Below are 14,486 nucleotides of genomic sequence, written 5' to 3'. Positions count from 1 at the left end.
GTTACTTATTCTTGCCGTAATTGTAGAGCAGGGGATATAGTTGTAAAACATAAATAAATGGTTAGGTTTCCTTTGGGTTACCTTCTGGTTTCCCTAGATTCTTATTGTCTCCAGTTTAAGACTAATAACAGTCAATTAATTTAATTTCAGTCATTTACATATTTAGAAATAGGTTAAATAACATAATGCTTTGAGACAAGACAATTAAAAAAATGACAGTACAGGCAAAGCATTAAACTTTTAAAGTCAAGGTGTCATATTTAAAAAAACAAAACAAAACAAACTAAAAAAAAAAAACTATTTGGCTCACAGTTCAATAACAATATAAATGTTTGCATAAAACATACTAGACAAGCTAGAAAATCTAAAAGGTTGATTATCACGGGGTCTCCAAAATGAAATTTCCAACTTTTCCAACTCTGTGTCTTTCAATTACATTTTAATACTTCCAAAATCTACTGATAATTACAAACCACCAGAAGTTACAAACATTAGGGCTACAATATTTAAACACAAAACAGGGAAACTTTGTGAACAAAAAACAAGATTTACCCCTTATAGACTGAGCTTCCCATATCAAAACAGATATACATGTCCTGCACAGGTTATTCAAAAGCAGGGTCATTTCAGCAGTAGCACAGCTGCTGGTAAAGAACATAAATTGACTCTCAATCTGTAATTCTGAGCATTAACATGACTCAGCCTGACCTCTCCTTTGAGTGCTACTGTACCACCCCCAAGAAATGAAAAGGTGTACAAACCCTCCAGTCGCAAGCAAAGGCTCCTAGCACACACTCATTACTTATAGTGTGCTAAGGAAGCTGAACATGGAGGAGGAGGAGGAGGAGGACAAACAGGACTTCTGACACTTGACGGGGCTGACATAAATAGCCAAATAGTCACAAGTGGTACTGTACAGCCATTTAGATATCTTCCACTTTGCAGAAGACACAGAGCTGAACCAATTAAATAAAAGCACCACTTCAAAAAGAGCTTGTCTGTGGGGTTCAAGCGTTCAGTGTCAAAGCTTGAATGATATTCACATCAAACTCCAGTATTAGTTCTTAAATTCCTTCTTGGACTTTAATCTCATGTTCATGTTTCTTTGTAACTGTCCGATCACTGCAAGCCAGTGTCTGGACGGTCCCTTCTGTTATCTGCTATGCAGATTAATCTGAGAAATTCACATTTGTTTTTGGACTCTCAGTCCAAGTCCCCTTACTATCTGCTACAATTCGCACTGAATCCTTTACAGAGGTACATCAATCCTAGCTTTTGTATATAAATAGGTTCTGCCTATGTAATGACTTTGGTTGTTTTGCATCTTGCGATTCCATTCCATATGCCTGTCTCACACGATGTGTTAAAATAGCTTTGACATATTGTAACAAATCTGCATATTCAAATATGCATATTCAAATAACACTACATACCGTATTACTTCGAATTAGCGCCGCTGCGTTTATTTTAAATTGTTAAAATAAACGGAGGTGGGGAGAGAAGTGAAGGTACATATTCATCCAGTGAGTTCAACCAACAGCAATAAGTGACTGACAGAAATCTCAATACACTCCCCCACCCCCCCCACAACAACAACACAAAAAATCAAACAAAAATCTATAACAAATTAAATAACCTGAAGCCTGAAAGGTCTGTAGCCTTTGCAGCACACTGAAGCCGACAAACGATCACAGTTCAATTGTGTCCAGCCCTGAGAGAGTGCTAATTGGTATATTCACAGGGGAACCACCTCACTGATTACTGTAAAGAGGGGCCTGGATGAAGAAACCATGCTTAATTTCCAGCAATGAGTCTGTCTGTAGATGGATGGTAATGCTATTCATCAATCTGTCAGTCAGGTCAAAAGGAGATGAGGAAGAGGATCCTAGCACGCACTCTCATTTAATCATGTCAGAGCTGAAATGAGAGATGCTTTGCTGACCGACACAGGGAGAGAGCCAGCAAGCATGTGCTGCTTCAACTGAATCTTATTTTCATTTAATTTTATCACAAGCTTCCTGTGTGTGTGTAATTATATATATATATATATATATATATATATATATATATATATATATATATATATATATATATATATATATATATATATAAATCTATATGGGAAATTAGATATGCAAAGTCCAATATATCGTACATTAGAAAGTTTCCATAATTATAATACGTAATTCAGAAGCCCTTCAGCTTGTTCTTTCAAAGGTTTAACAATTAGTGCATGCTGTTGTCACAAGCAAGTTGGATCCACTTCCCTAAATGAATAAGCTGACAAGTGTCCTTGTTTTTAAGATTTTATACCAATTGCAGTCCTTCAGGACCCCCTCACATATGAGATTTTACAACTAATGGTTATTATTTGGGTCATATTATAAAACTAATGTAATCACTTATTGGAGGAAATATTTGACATGGCTATATGTTAACTATACTACTAGAAAAATGAAACATAACTGGATCGGATTGCAAACAAAACTACTACCACTAAGCAAACAGTAGCGTGATGCTGCTAAAGTCATAGAATATGAAACAAATGCTCATATGGACCTTTGAAGGAAATCCAACTTAAATGTTGCTTTTTCATCACACACCTATTTCCAGCTGTGGTATCATATGCCATTATTTTTATATGTTCTGACAATCCCAAATCAAATTCAGCAAACATTTAGCAAAATGTGCAATTAGTGAATTATTTTTGCTAACAATGAACTAACACAACATATAGATTAACTATAAATAAACTGTTATTTAAACCAGTGCTGTTAAAACAGAAATCACAGATTTTATATTGCGGTCTATTTTTGGTACAGCAGGAAGCCAGCTGAAATGGCTTTGAATTAGAATCTGTTTTAAATACTGCACTCCATGTTAAGCTTGCAGTTAACATCAGTATTAGTAACGATTATGACATAGATAGTAATCATCACACAGAATTGCAGGGCAGACTGGCATCCGGTGAAGATTTTTGTCAGGATTACTTTATGGGGTAACCACATTTGAGTCCTTCACAATACAGGAGGGAAAACAATGACACCAGAAGCATATACCTCCGGTTGTAGGACACAAATATTGCATTGTAGGTCAAGTCTACTTATGTCAAAGGGTTTGGTCTTTAATATCTGGAAACCAAAAAGTCATAAGACCATAATAAGGCAAACACATTTAGTTAATAGGGCAAAGCGAGATCCCAAACAGTGCCAGTATGAAGTCTGTGTATTAATAATATTGGTCTGTTGAGATATAAGCAGTGTCGTCATCTTTGCAAAGAATTCACTATAAATAATGCACACAAGCTGTCTTGGTCACTGAAACTCCTGCCAAGCGCACCCCAACAATCACCCCTCTTTCAAAGTCACTGAGGTCTCCTCTTGCAGCCATGCTAGCCATAATTATAGGCAACCCCTGATGGATCACTTGGCTATATTTTTTCTCAAAAGCAGGATATGTTTCATAAGGTCGGGTTTACAGAAAGGAGAATTTAAATACAATTAAAGTGTCAAACATAGTTACTGAGTCTTACTTAAACCTCAAGTGGTTCCTTTCTACCACAGCAGTATACCAACGGCAATATATTAATTGTTACATTCTAGTACAGCTTTATCCAAAAAAACACCACTTTTTTCTGTAAAAAAATCAAGGATTTTTAAAAAAATGTTGTTGCTTTTTCTTCACCAATATCAATACATCATATTTATACGTAATACTTTTTGACTGGGTTGTACAGGTCTGTGAAAAGCATTGGATAACTATTTCATTATAAGCCCAATGGTTTTTTCTTTTTTTTTTTTTAAAGTTCTTTATCATCTGCAAATACAAATGCCCAACCAAATAAAACTGAATGTTAAACAAATGTCAGCTTCTACTCCTTGGTATTTAATGTATTTTTTTGTCAATGCACATTTCAATATCCTCCTATTTAGAAGCAGGAAGTTATTCATTTGATTATTCCCCTTTGCCCTTTCATTAGTATATGTTATACTTCATTCCAGTGACTCTTTGGAGCTTGTAAGGCTCTCTCACTGCTAACATCAGGACAGTAAAATGCTGTGTGCAGTTATTGCAGAGGACACTCATTTTCAAGGCTTTTACAAAATCACATAGTGTTAGATAAGGATAAATTATCTACGCCATCCCAAATACATGCAGCGCAAAAACACAAACACCCCCATAAACTAAGCAGATAACCTGTTAACATGGTGTGTTAAAGATGTACGCTTTCTGGATTTATAGTATACAGTGCCTATAGAAAAGTCTACACCCCCTTTCAAAATGTTCACATTTTGTTGCCTTATAGCCTAGAATTAAAATGCATTCAAATATATATATATATATATTTTCATTTATCTTCACATCCTGCCCCACAACTTCCAAGTGAAAAAATATTCTAGAAATTTGTGGAAAATTAATTAAAAATAAAAACTGAAATAGCTTGGTTGCACAAGTGTCCACCCCCCTTTTAATAGCAACTGTCTTCAAAATCACACACCAAGTTAAGTGGCCTCCACCTGTGTTAAACTGTAGTGATTCACATGATTTCAGGATAAATTCAGCAGTTCCTGTAGGTTCCCTCTGCTGGGTAGTGCATTTCAAAGCAAAGACTCAACTATGAGCACCATGGGCGCTTTCAAAAGAACTCTGGGACAAAGTTGTTGATGGGTATAAAAAAATCAAAGGCCTTGAATATCCCTTGGAGCACGGTCAAGACAACTATTAAGAAGTGGAAGGTGTATGGCACCACCAAGACCCTGCCTAGATCAGGCCGTCCCTCCAAACTGGATGACCGAGCAAGAAGGGGACTGATCAGAGAGTCTAACAAGAGGCCAATGGCAACTTTGCAAGAGCTACAGGCTTTTATGGCCAAGACTGGTCAGAGTGTGCATGTGACAACAATATCCCAAGCACTCCACAATTCTGGCCTTTATGGTAGGATGGCAAAAAGGAAGCCATTATTCAAGAAAGCCCACCTTGAATCCCGTTTGAAGTATGCAAAACAACACTCAGGAGATTCTGTAGCCATGTGGCAAAAAGTTTTGTGGTCTGATGAAACTAAAATGGAAATTTTTGGCCTAAATGCAAAGTGTTATGTTTGGCGCAAACCCAACACAGCGCATCACCCAAAGAACACCATCCCTACTGTGAAGCATGGTGGTGGCAGCATCATGTTATGGGGATGTTTCTCACCGGCAGGGACTGAGGCACTTTTCAGGATAGAAGGGAAAATGAATGGAGCAAAGTACAGAGAAGCCCTTGAGGAAAACCTGCTGCACTCTGCAAGAAAGCTGAAACTGGGACGGAAGTTCACCTTTCAGCATGGTAATGACCCAAAGCACACAGCCAAAGCTACACTGGAGTGGCTAAGGAACAAAAAGGTAAATGTCCTTGAGGGGCCCAGTCAGAGCCCTGTAAATCCAATCGAAATTTTGTGGCAAGATTGCTGTCCATCAACGCTCTTCAAGGAACTTGACAGAGCTTGAACAGTTTTGTAAAGAAGAATGGTCAAATATTGCCAAACCTAGGTGTGCAAAGTTGGTAGAGACCTATCCCAACAGATTCACAGCTGTAACTGCTGCCAAAGGTGCTTCCACCAAGTAGTAACTCAGGGAGGTGGAGACTTACCCAATTATGATCTTTCAGTTTTGTATTTTTAATATTTAACTTTTTTCTCCCTTAATAGTGTGGAGTATGGTGTGTAGATAAGTGGAAAAAAAATCCTCATTTAAATGCATGAAACTCTGAGGCACTGAACAAAATGTGAAAAAAGTTCAAGGGGGTGTAGACTTTCTATAGGCACTGTAGTTGATCTAGGAGTAATTTAGTTCAGACAGCATGTTGCTGTTGATGGTTTGTGGGTCTGAAAGTGATTGAACACACCATCCCATTATAATATCCCTTCGTGGTGGCATCTTTTTTATAATGCATTTCTATCTAGCCAATCCTGCATTTATAAACCCTAATCTACATCAAATCAACAATGCTTTTCCCATAAATGACAAAAGGGAATTTCTATCTAGTTCAGTAATATCACACTGCCAATCCTGCATTTATAAACCCTAATCTACATCAATCAGCAGTGCCTCATGAAACTTGAAGAGATTAGTCTGTCAACATGAAAAGATGCTTTCTGTGGACCAATGACCAGCACTTGACAAGTCTTCAATTTCTACCAAACGTCTACATCTGAATAGGTGAGCATTATTCACCATGCATTTTAACTAACTCTTTACCATATTTTTTGTGTTGACCCATTTTGCAAGAAATATTTCTCATATTTGTGACATAGAACAACACTACTACTACTGCTAACTTAAAAAAGCAGTTGTCAATGTATTTTTCCTTTAGAGGTGGACATTGTAATATCTTGAAGCGGTACCAATTCCATTCACAAATGCTAACCTCTGCCCGAGCAGGGCTGTCTTCAGCCTTCGTCGCTTCAGGTTCTACCAGCGGATTTCTGAGGTTCTGTAAGAAGAGGGCGGCTTTCCTCTTGCGCTCTGCCTGTAGTTGTTTCTCCTTTGACTCTTTTGAGGCCTGGGCTAGCTTCTCCCGGGCTGCAGCTGACAGTCTGTCCTCCAGCTTCTGTTTCGCTACACCAAGAACACATTGTTCATTATTTATGTATGACAAGATCAACTAAAACAGAAGACAGCCAAGAAACTTCCACACCTCCCCTACCTCTCACAGCTGGGTTAAAACTTAACTTTATTTAACAGAAGCTTCACTTTGCTGTTAGGCATGGCTGTATTATTTTTTTTCAGTATCCAAATGTATTTTTCATTATTAGTCATATCTTTTATTATATTTCACTAGATAGATTTATTATTATTATTATTATTATTATTATTACTACTTTTTTTTTTTTTTTTTTTAAAGTAGATGTAGCCTTAGACAACAATGGGTATGACTAAGTAAATCAAGCTTTTTTGGTTCTGTAATCTGTAAATGATTTTAGAGATGAACTGAATCAATGTAGAGTAACCCAGCTTGCTAGCACAGGCTCCATCCCTTAAGACATATTTACTGTAGTGGGCACAGCATTGCTTTCAAGGAAAGAGCTTTCACAAGTAATGTGATTACATTTTAGGATGTTTTTGGAGAATGAAGAATGTTTCACAAGTGTCTGAAAATTAGGTCTTGGAATAACATTTAAGTGAATATTCAACAGGAAAAGACAGGACAGTAAAGTCGTATCTGTAATCACAGGAAGCACCTTTAATCTTTTAAACCGTCAATACAGATAAGGTTTCAGCTCCAGGATCAATACCATGCAATCTAATTCAGTTTGTCTGTAAATGACTGCTGCAATGCTATTTATTTTAACATGAAAGACCTTTACTCTGTCCCATGTTATTAATCCAATTACACAGATGGTTTTTGTATTATTTACAGTACCATCTGAACAAAATCATTTGACTTAAATTAACAACAACCTTAAAAGAAAATAAATAAATAAACATGTGTAACTTGCATCTTGCCAAAAACAGACTATTCCTGTTCCTCTGTGGCAATTATAATTACTTACCAAATCTTAAAATGCTACTTAGGTAGTCTACTGTAGGCATTAAAATGCTACTACACTATGAGATACATATTTTCAGTGAACACATTCATTACTATTAATGGTCATGTCACAAGCTGATGTATTACAAGTAAATATGACAGCAAATGATAAATGACTTTGAATGTGTATTAGTGGATAGAAGTCATACGTCTATCAACTAATTTAAACACTGATGCGTTTTAGTTTGGGTGCTTGGAAAGATCAATCTTGTGTACTGGCACATTAAAAACACATTCTACAGAACTCAGCTCGATTAGAGAAGTAACAGGAGCTGGGATGTACTAGCAAGATTTAAGTTTTGCTCTTTACGAACACAGACGCCATTGAGAACTTACTTTTATGAAATACCAAGAAACGTATTCCAACTATATAATGGCAGGATATGCCAGGCATAAAATTTTTCATTAACTGGCTATGACATGACATTATCAATTACCTAAAGTTTGTGATACAGAATCCTATTTTTTTTTTTTTTCCCCGGGATGGAAACGTGAAGGAACGTGGGGAAAAATACTATTTAGCACTCCAGGTTTAGTCTGGTTTGGAATCCTGGGGTGAACTTGTGTGCGACCCAAAGCAAAGCCCTCCAACCTGGCAGGATGCTTACCCTGTTTTGCCTCTAGCTCCTCTGGTGTAAGCTGTGGCTTCTTGTCCTCTATAACCGCAGCCTCCTTGGCTACACCAGAGCTGGTGTTGTCTTGACCATCCTTCTCCCCCTCCTCTTCGTCACTGTCATCATCCAGCTTCACTCGGTTCTTCTCAAGCGGAAGGAGATCATTTTCTTTCACTTTGATAGCAAAACTTATGGGGGCGAAGGAGGCTAAGAAGAAAATACACATGGTTAAAATCCACATATAAAACCAGTGATCCCACTGAGGGCACTGTTATTTTTATGGTTGCAAAATTCATAAGAACCGAAGTCAAGTAGACAAACCACTGTCATCTTAAAGTTATGAATGTACTGTTCATTATATATATATATCTGTTATCAAAGTCACTACGGTTTTGGTGTATAAAACAATTTAAAATGATTTACTAGATCATTATAGCTATTTACACAATTAAAAATGAAAACCTATCATTCCTCCTTTTCTGTTACACAATGTAAAATGTCCTGAAGTACACGTGCTATAGTTCCTCGTTTCGGTAAACAAAGAAGCACCTTCCCCTGGGTAGGTCTGCCTTCTACTTTGATAAATGCTTATCGTGGGATTAGGGCATATTTAAACTGACAACTGCAGCAAACAAAATATCAGTGGTATATCAAAAAGGCCTGTACAGTATATGGTTATCTGTTGTAATTCCTAGTGATGAACCAAATATAACATTAAAATGACGGCCATGCATCAGAGCTCCACAAAGGTATTACATTTCAAACATGTATTTGTAATATGACAAATTTATGGTGGGAACTGCTAAATTGCTTATTATAATTACCCAGATGGCTAGTTAACAGAATGCTTTAAAAAAATAGTTATGTCATATTCAATTTGAGAACTAACTAAAAATCACTGTACATTGATTTTTCTGCCATTAGGCGGCATCTTCCCAGACATTAAATTTGAATGCATCGACTGGTGTGAACTAGTGTATTAACAAGGACAAAAATAAAATAAAAACTCCTCCTCTATAGAGACAACAAGCTTAGAGATGCAGCTTAAAGTTTGAAGACTGAAGAAGAATCCATCATTCAGGCCATCTAATGGGCTCTCCGTCCAACACAGTTTCCAGCACAAACCTTTAATTAGTTTGCCCTCATTAGATGGCATGTCAGAGGAGCAGTTTGCTGCCTTGGTTATCAGGCTTTGTGTGTCTGAAATGCTTAAGACGGATGATTCTTGAGGCGAAACAGTCGTTTCGTTTCCAGAATCTGAAGCAGTCAGCCTCTGAAAAACAAATACAAAAAAATAAAATCACCTGAGGGTTTGTAGGCTAGTGAATGCACAGTTCTAGAATTACTATCATTAGTAGTATAAAAGCAAGGGGAAATCATTGAAGAAACATACAGAAGATCCACTGAGAATTGAATAGGTTGTGTCAGGAATGAAATGTTCTCCAGGTCTTTAACAAATCCAACACTGAAGAACCTCCTTAATGTGAGCCCTGTGCAGGCTATAGCAGCCACAATAAAGGTGTCTGAAAGGATCTGTATATCCTTCAATGAAATCAACAAGCAGAGATTACTACAACAAGCAAGTTTCTATTTTCAAACAGGTTAGCCATTTCCGAGCGCTGAGCAGTCATCTTAGCGTTACTGTTTAATTCCCATTCCTTTCACATTTGATTATTTTCCAGATACGGTATGGAAATGTGGTTTACTAAACAAAGATTAATGCCCAATTCTTTGCAAGTATAAAATAGAAATTACTTTGCTTTATTAATCTCAGAATGAGGACTGCAGACCATGACCGTGGAGCTTACAATGGAAAATAGTTTTTTTTTTTTTGATAAAGTATATAATGCATTTGATAAGAAATCAGGCTGTTAAACCAGATATGCTTCTTTATTAGACTTTAATGTACAAGCTAACATAAATATTAACTGAACATGTAATTTTCTTACTGTACCTTGCTCACAATATATGTGACTGGTACAAGGGCAATGCATTGATTTTGAAAGTTATACACTGCAGGATTCATGGCAGTTATTGATCTAGTAACGCAGTTTCACAAGGTTGTCAAGAAAACTTACACGGTTCACTAACAAAATATCCTGTAGGAGTTAAGAATGCTTCACAAAAGATGCCACATAAGATACATTAGAAATGACACTAATATTGCTGCTTTACATACTTAGAGGAGAAGAAAGCCTGGGTTTTTTTTTTTTTTTTTATAAACAAATTTAAAAAACGGATGTCAAATCCAAGATGTACAGCAGATGCACTTTTCTGAAAATCTGCAGCCCTTGGCATTCCAACAGATAGAAGAGTATATGAAAGTAGGTGCATGCTAGTGTACAGAGCGCCCTAAGGAATTTAATATACGTCCTTAAATACAGTAACCCCAAATAAAGATGAATGACGGACATGAGAAATTAACTAACAAGAAAAAAGGTGTAAACACCGTATAGTTTTTCCTTTTACATGGTAAGTTATACATTTAAATGTTTTAGATAGTTTACGTGGAGAACATAGTAACTATTTCCCTATATACCCCCTTTCAGGAAATTATTACATTTAAAAAGGTAATATATATTAGCACTACAGTCCTCTTGCTGTAAATCCTTGTGTTTAAATCCACCCTTTACTCCACCTATCCAGGTACAACACTAGATGTTTAAGGATAAACACTTCCTCTGTTGCAAATTTAAAAGCCATCTTTTAATAAAGGAAAGAGTGGCGTGATCTGGGGTGATCGCCTCAAAACCACTTTGCTTTTATGAAAATGGTTTTATAAAGTACTTCAAAAATTGGTGCACTTAAGGATGATGGGGTAATTTTCGATTCAAACAGGAGAACCATTACAAATTCCAAATCTGTATGAGTGAATGCGAAATAAAACTTAACGTTTACAAAAACATATTGATAATTACTTATCTGCAGCTAAATTACCTTTTAAATTAAAATAAAATGGAAAACAAGACAGCTACATCCCTCTCTCTGTGGTTAAGGTGCCACTTGTCATAACAAGTTACTGTTAGCAGCCATTCATGTCTTCAATTAAGATGGTTTGTAATGAGAACAGAAAATAAAAGCATGAGTCATTTATTTTAGTAACTGAGCACCTCCTGTGCTAAACACCTCATTTCCTATGTCCTGTTTAAACTTTATTCAATTACTGGTTTTCATACAATGCTAATCATGTATCTAAAAGTTAATTCAGGTATGTTAATAGTCAGGCAGTCAATACATTTATTCAAATGTATGATTTTTTTTGTATTTAGTTTATTCCTCTGTCCAACTGTGATGTAGCATGTTCTCAATGGGCTTGTCTGTCAGTTGTTTAACCCTCTGTGGTCCTATGTCGGACCAGGTCCAACATTACAATTTTCCCTTTCCAGTCCGAAGTCGGACCTTGTCTGACATCATCAAAAAGACGTAAAACACAGGTTTCTAGTCTTTTTTTCTCCTGAAAAAGCCGAGAAAACCTTTCAATGGCCGAATGAAGCCGAAAAAAAGGAGGGGGGATCTGATAGCCCCATGCACCACAGAAATAACACGGACATAAATAAAGGAGATAGCTGCTTCTGCATCCAGTGCTCAAATAATATCTTGGACATTTGCAGAGCTTTTTGAGATGTTATAGATAGATGTTATATAAAGTAATGATTTGGATCGCATTATCTAGAAGTTTGGAGCTAACATGAGTAATCAGGAGAGGATTTATAAGTATGCACGTCTATAAAGAGGTATGTGAAAAATACAGTGAACAGGCAATGGAGCTTGGCTGGAGATATAGTACTGAGTGTCCTTTTACGATTTAGTGCCTTTTAAACCTGTTTTACTCTGGAAAAAAAAAATTCTAAACAGAGCATGTAAAATAAACAGCGTGTGTGAAAATAAATTGGACATGAAGCGTCTGACAAGCACTTAAGTGGACCGCAAAGGGTTAAAACTAAGAGCATCTGCAAATAACTTATCCATGAATAAGATCTACTGGAATGGTAATTGGTAGCAGAATACAAAAATACAGAGATGCAATAATTAATTGTCATGGATTTTATTTTGCATGCCTAAATTAAACATTCATTGATTGATTAATCGCCTTTTTTTTTCCCCTTGCTTCGATTATTGATGATTACTACCTGATATTCGATTGGGAAACTGGTTGCAGATTGCTCCTCTACAAAATTGTTATCCTAAAGAAGGAAGCACTACTAAAAGAAACAGTGGCCATAATGCAAGACATCACAAGAATCCTGTACCACGGACAAAACTCAATATTGCAGACGTCAGTATCACACAAACGAGGCTGACTATGATCACATGATATGGAATAGCTTTCTGTAATAAAATCCATATGAAGTTATCAAATTGGTGTTCACAGGTGGCACATTCAAACTGTGCATTTTAAATAGAGTATACTTTTTTATTTTATTTTAAATAATGCTAAATTAAATAGAAAATGGGGTACAACTGATTAACTGAAATAAACTTAAAAACTGCAGCAGTTACAATTGACCAAGCAACTTTACAGCTATATTTATATTAGATCCAGCAGAGCTATCTGAACAGAAAATAAATAATCTTGAAATTTGCTCCGGACTGGCAGGTCATCATTACAATTGCAAGGTACATGTCAGACGCTCTGACCGCAGCTGATTTCAATTGCAAGGTACATGTCAGACGCTCTGACCGCAGCTGATTTCTGCCTTTGGGAAGTCTGGAAATGCCAATTCCTTTTGCAGTTTAGCAGGTGAGCAGCCTCCAGCAAGAGGAATCTCGTGATTCCTCAAGCCCGGTGCAGATGGCTTTGCAGAAAGTAATGGAGTCGTATCTGACTGAAGTGAAGAACATGAACGGTTGTGAAGGAGGGCAGAAGCAAAGCACTTTAAAATAATAATAATAATACGATACATACAAGACACCCTCTTTAAATGCCCCCTTTGATTAACAGAAGAGACGACTAGGGTTAAAAGAAACTGCAAATTGTAATACTCTCGTGAAGCTGTTCAGGCAAGATATTTGGATCTCAGAATTTAGGTTGCTGTTCCATAAAGCACACTATGAGACTGTTCTAACCTCTCCCTCCAACGAAAACAATGTAGACAGCAAAGGAAAGATTTTTATATAGAGTACTTTCAATTTACAGAAAACGCCATCAGTAGTGGTAACTCACGACTAATCTGCAAGACAGTACAAAAATATTTTTAAAAATTTTCTTCACATGTATTATCGAAATGTCTAGCTAGAGGCACCCCCTGTAATCGCACAATTAGTTCTATTAATGAAGCAATTTCCAAGGGAAAAACAATAGCTTTCAGCATTTGAAACTAAAGGAATCATCTGTGTTCAATTCATACAGGCTGTCAATTACTACCACACCAATGGAAATTATTGTGAACCAAAACAAAGCATCACTCATGGCACAGTGCAAGTGGCATGGTTGTTGCTGGTCTAGCAGTTAAAGAAAAGGGCTCGGTTCAAATCCCATCTCCATCCCATTAACTCCATCTAAGATTGTCACTATACCTAAATTCCATCAATGCTGTTAAACAGAGAAGGTCAAACAAACATACTGTAGTGTTTAAAGCAGCAATTTCTATCCTTTAGTCAACTGTAATAGGGAAGCAGTCTCTTTGTCGCAGGGAGCAGCACAATGGGAAACTAGTTTGTGGGCAATAACAAAGCATCCTTGGAGGTATCATCCAAGGGGAATGTCAGATCACAAAAAAAAAAAAACACACCAGCCCATTTTATTTTGCCATTTACATGCAGACTTGTCTGCTGAGAAATTGGTCTGCTGTTTGTTTGCATCCAACAATGCAGAGTCCTCCCTCTTCACATTTCAATTCTGTATTTCACCAGCATGATTGAGCCTAATTGGAGGAACAGTACAACACATAACTTTAAAAGTTTGCTCCGAGGTCAAGCACAGAGTTCAAGTTAATAGTTGTTGGCAGTTTCATAAACACATTTCCTGACAATCATTTTAATGCTAAGTCATCATCTTTCCCATACTGATTGACACCATAGAATTCAGAGAGATGGAATAAAAAAAGACATGATTTAAAAATGCAGAAAACAGGAAGGTCAATTTATTTAAAAAAAAAACAAAAAAAACAATTCTTGCATCTTCAAAACACGTTACTCTAAAAAGCCGTATTAATTATGACAACAATGGTACAAACTTCATAACCTCCTGCACAACACGCCAACTACAATTAGCTACCTTCTAAAAGAAAAAGCTCTCTAGAAATGAACAGAATAAATTATTTGATAGATTTTAGAATATCCACAGTGAGTTACCTTAATTAA

The 14,486-nt window shown here is 36.6% G+C and overlaps 1 protein-coding gene across 4 annotated transcripts in view; it reads right to left on the bottom strand.

The window, feature by feature from the left end:
- Positions 1-14,486, bottom strand: part of LOC121296901 (splicing factor, suppressor of white-apricot homolog) — a 45,436-nt gene that overhangs the window by 9,967 nt on the left and 20,983 nt on the right. For all 4 annotated transcript variants that reach the window (XM_041222808.1, XM_041222809.1, XM_041222811.1 and 1 more), the window contains exons 11-13: positions 9,309-9,456; positions 8,178-8,390; positions 6,406-6,596 (exon numbers count right to left, since the gene is read on the bottom strand). In XM_041222808.1, the coding sequence (XP_041078742.1) occupies positions 6,406-6,596; positions 8,178-8,390; positions 9,309-9,456 (552 nt within the window). The remainder of the gene's footprint in view (positions 1-6,405; positions 6,597-8,177; positions 8,391-9,308; positions 9,457-14,486) is intronic.

Source organism: Polyodon spathula, chromosome 22, assembly GCF_017654505.1.
Source record: "Polyodon spathula isolate WHYD16114869_AA chromosome 22, ASM1765450v1, whole genome shotgun sequence".
Classification (NCBI taxonomy): Eukaryota; Metazoa; Chordata; class Actinopteri; order Acipenseriformes; family Polyodontidae; genus Polyodon; species Polyodon spathula.
This window is presented reverse-complemented; position numbering and strand designations above follow the sequence as displayed.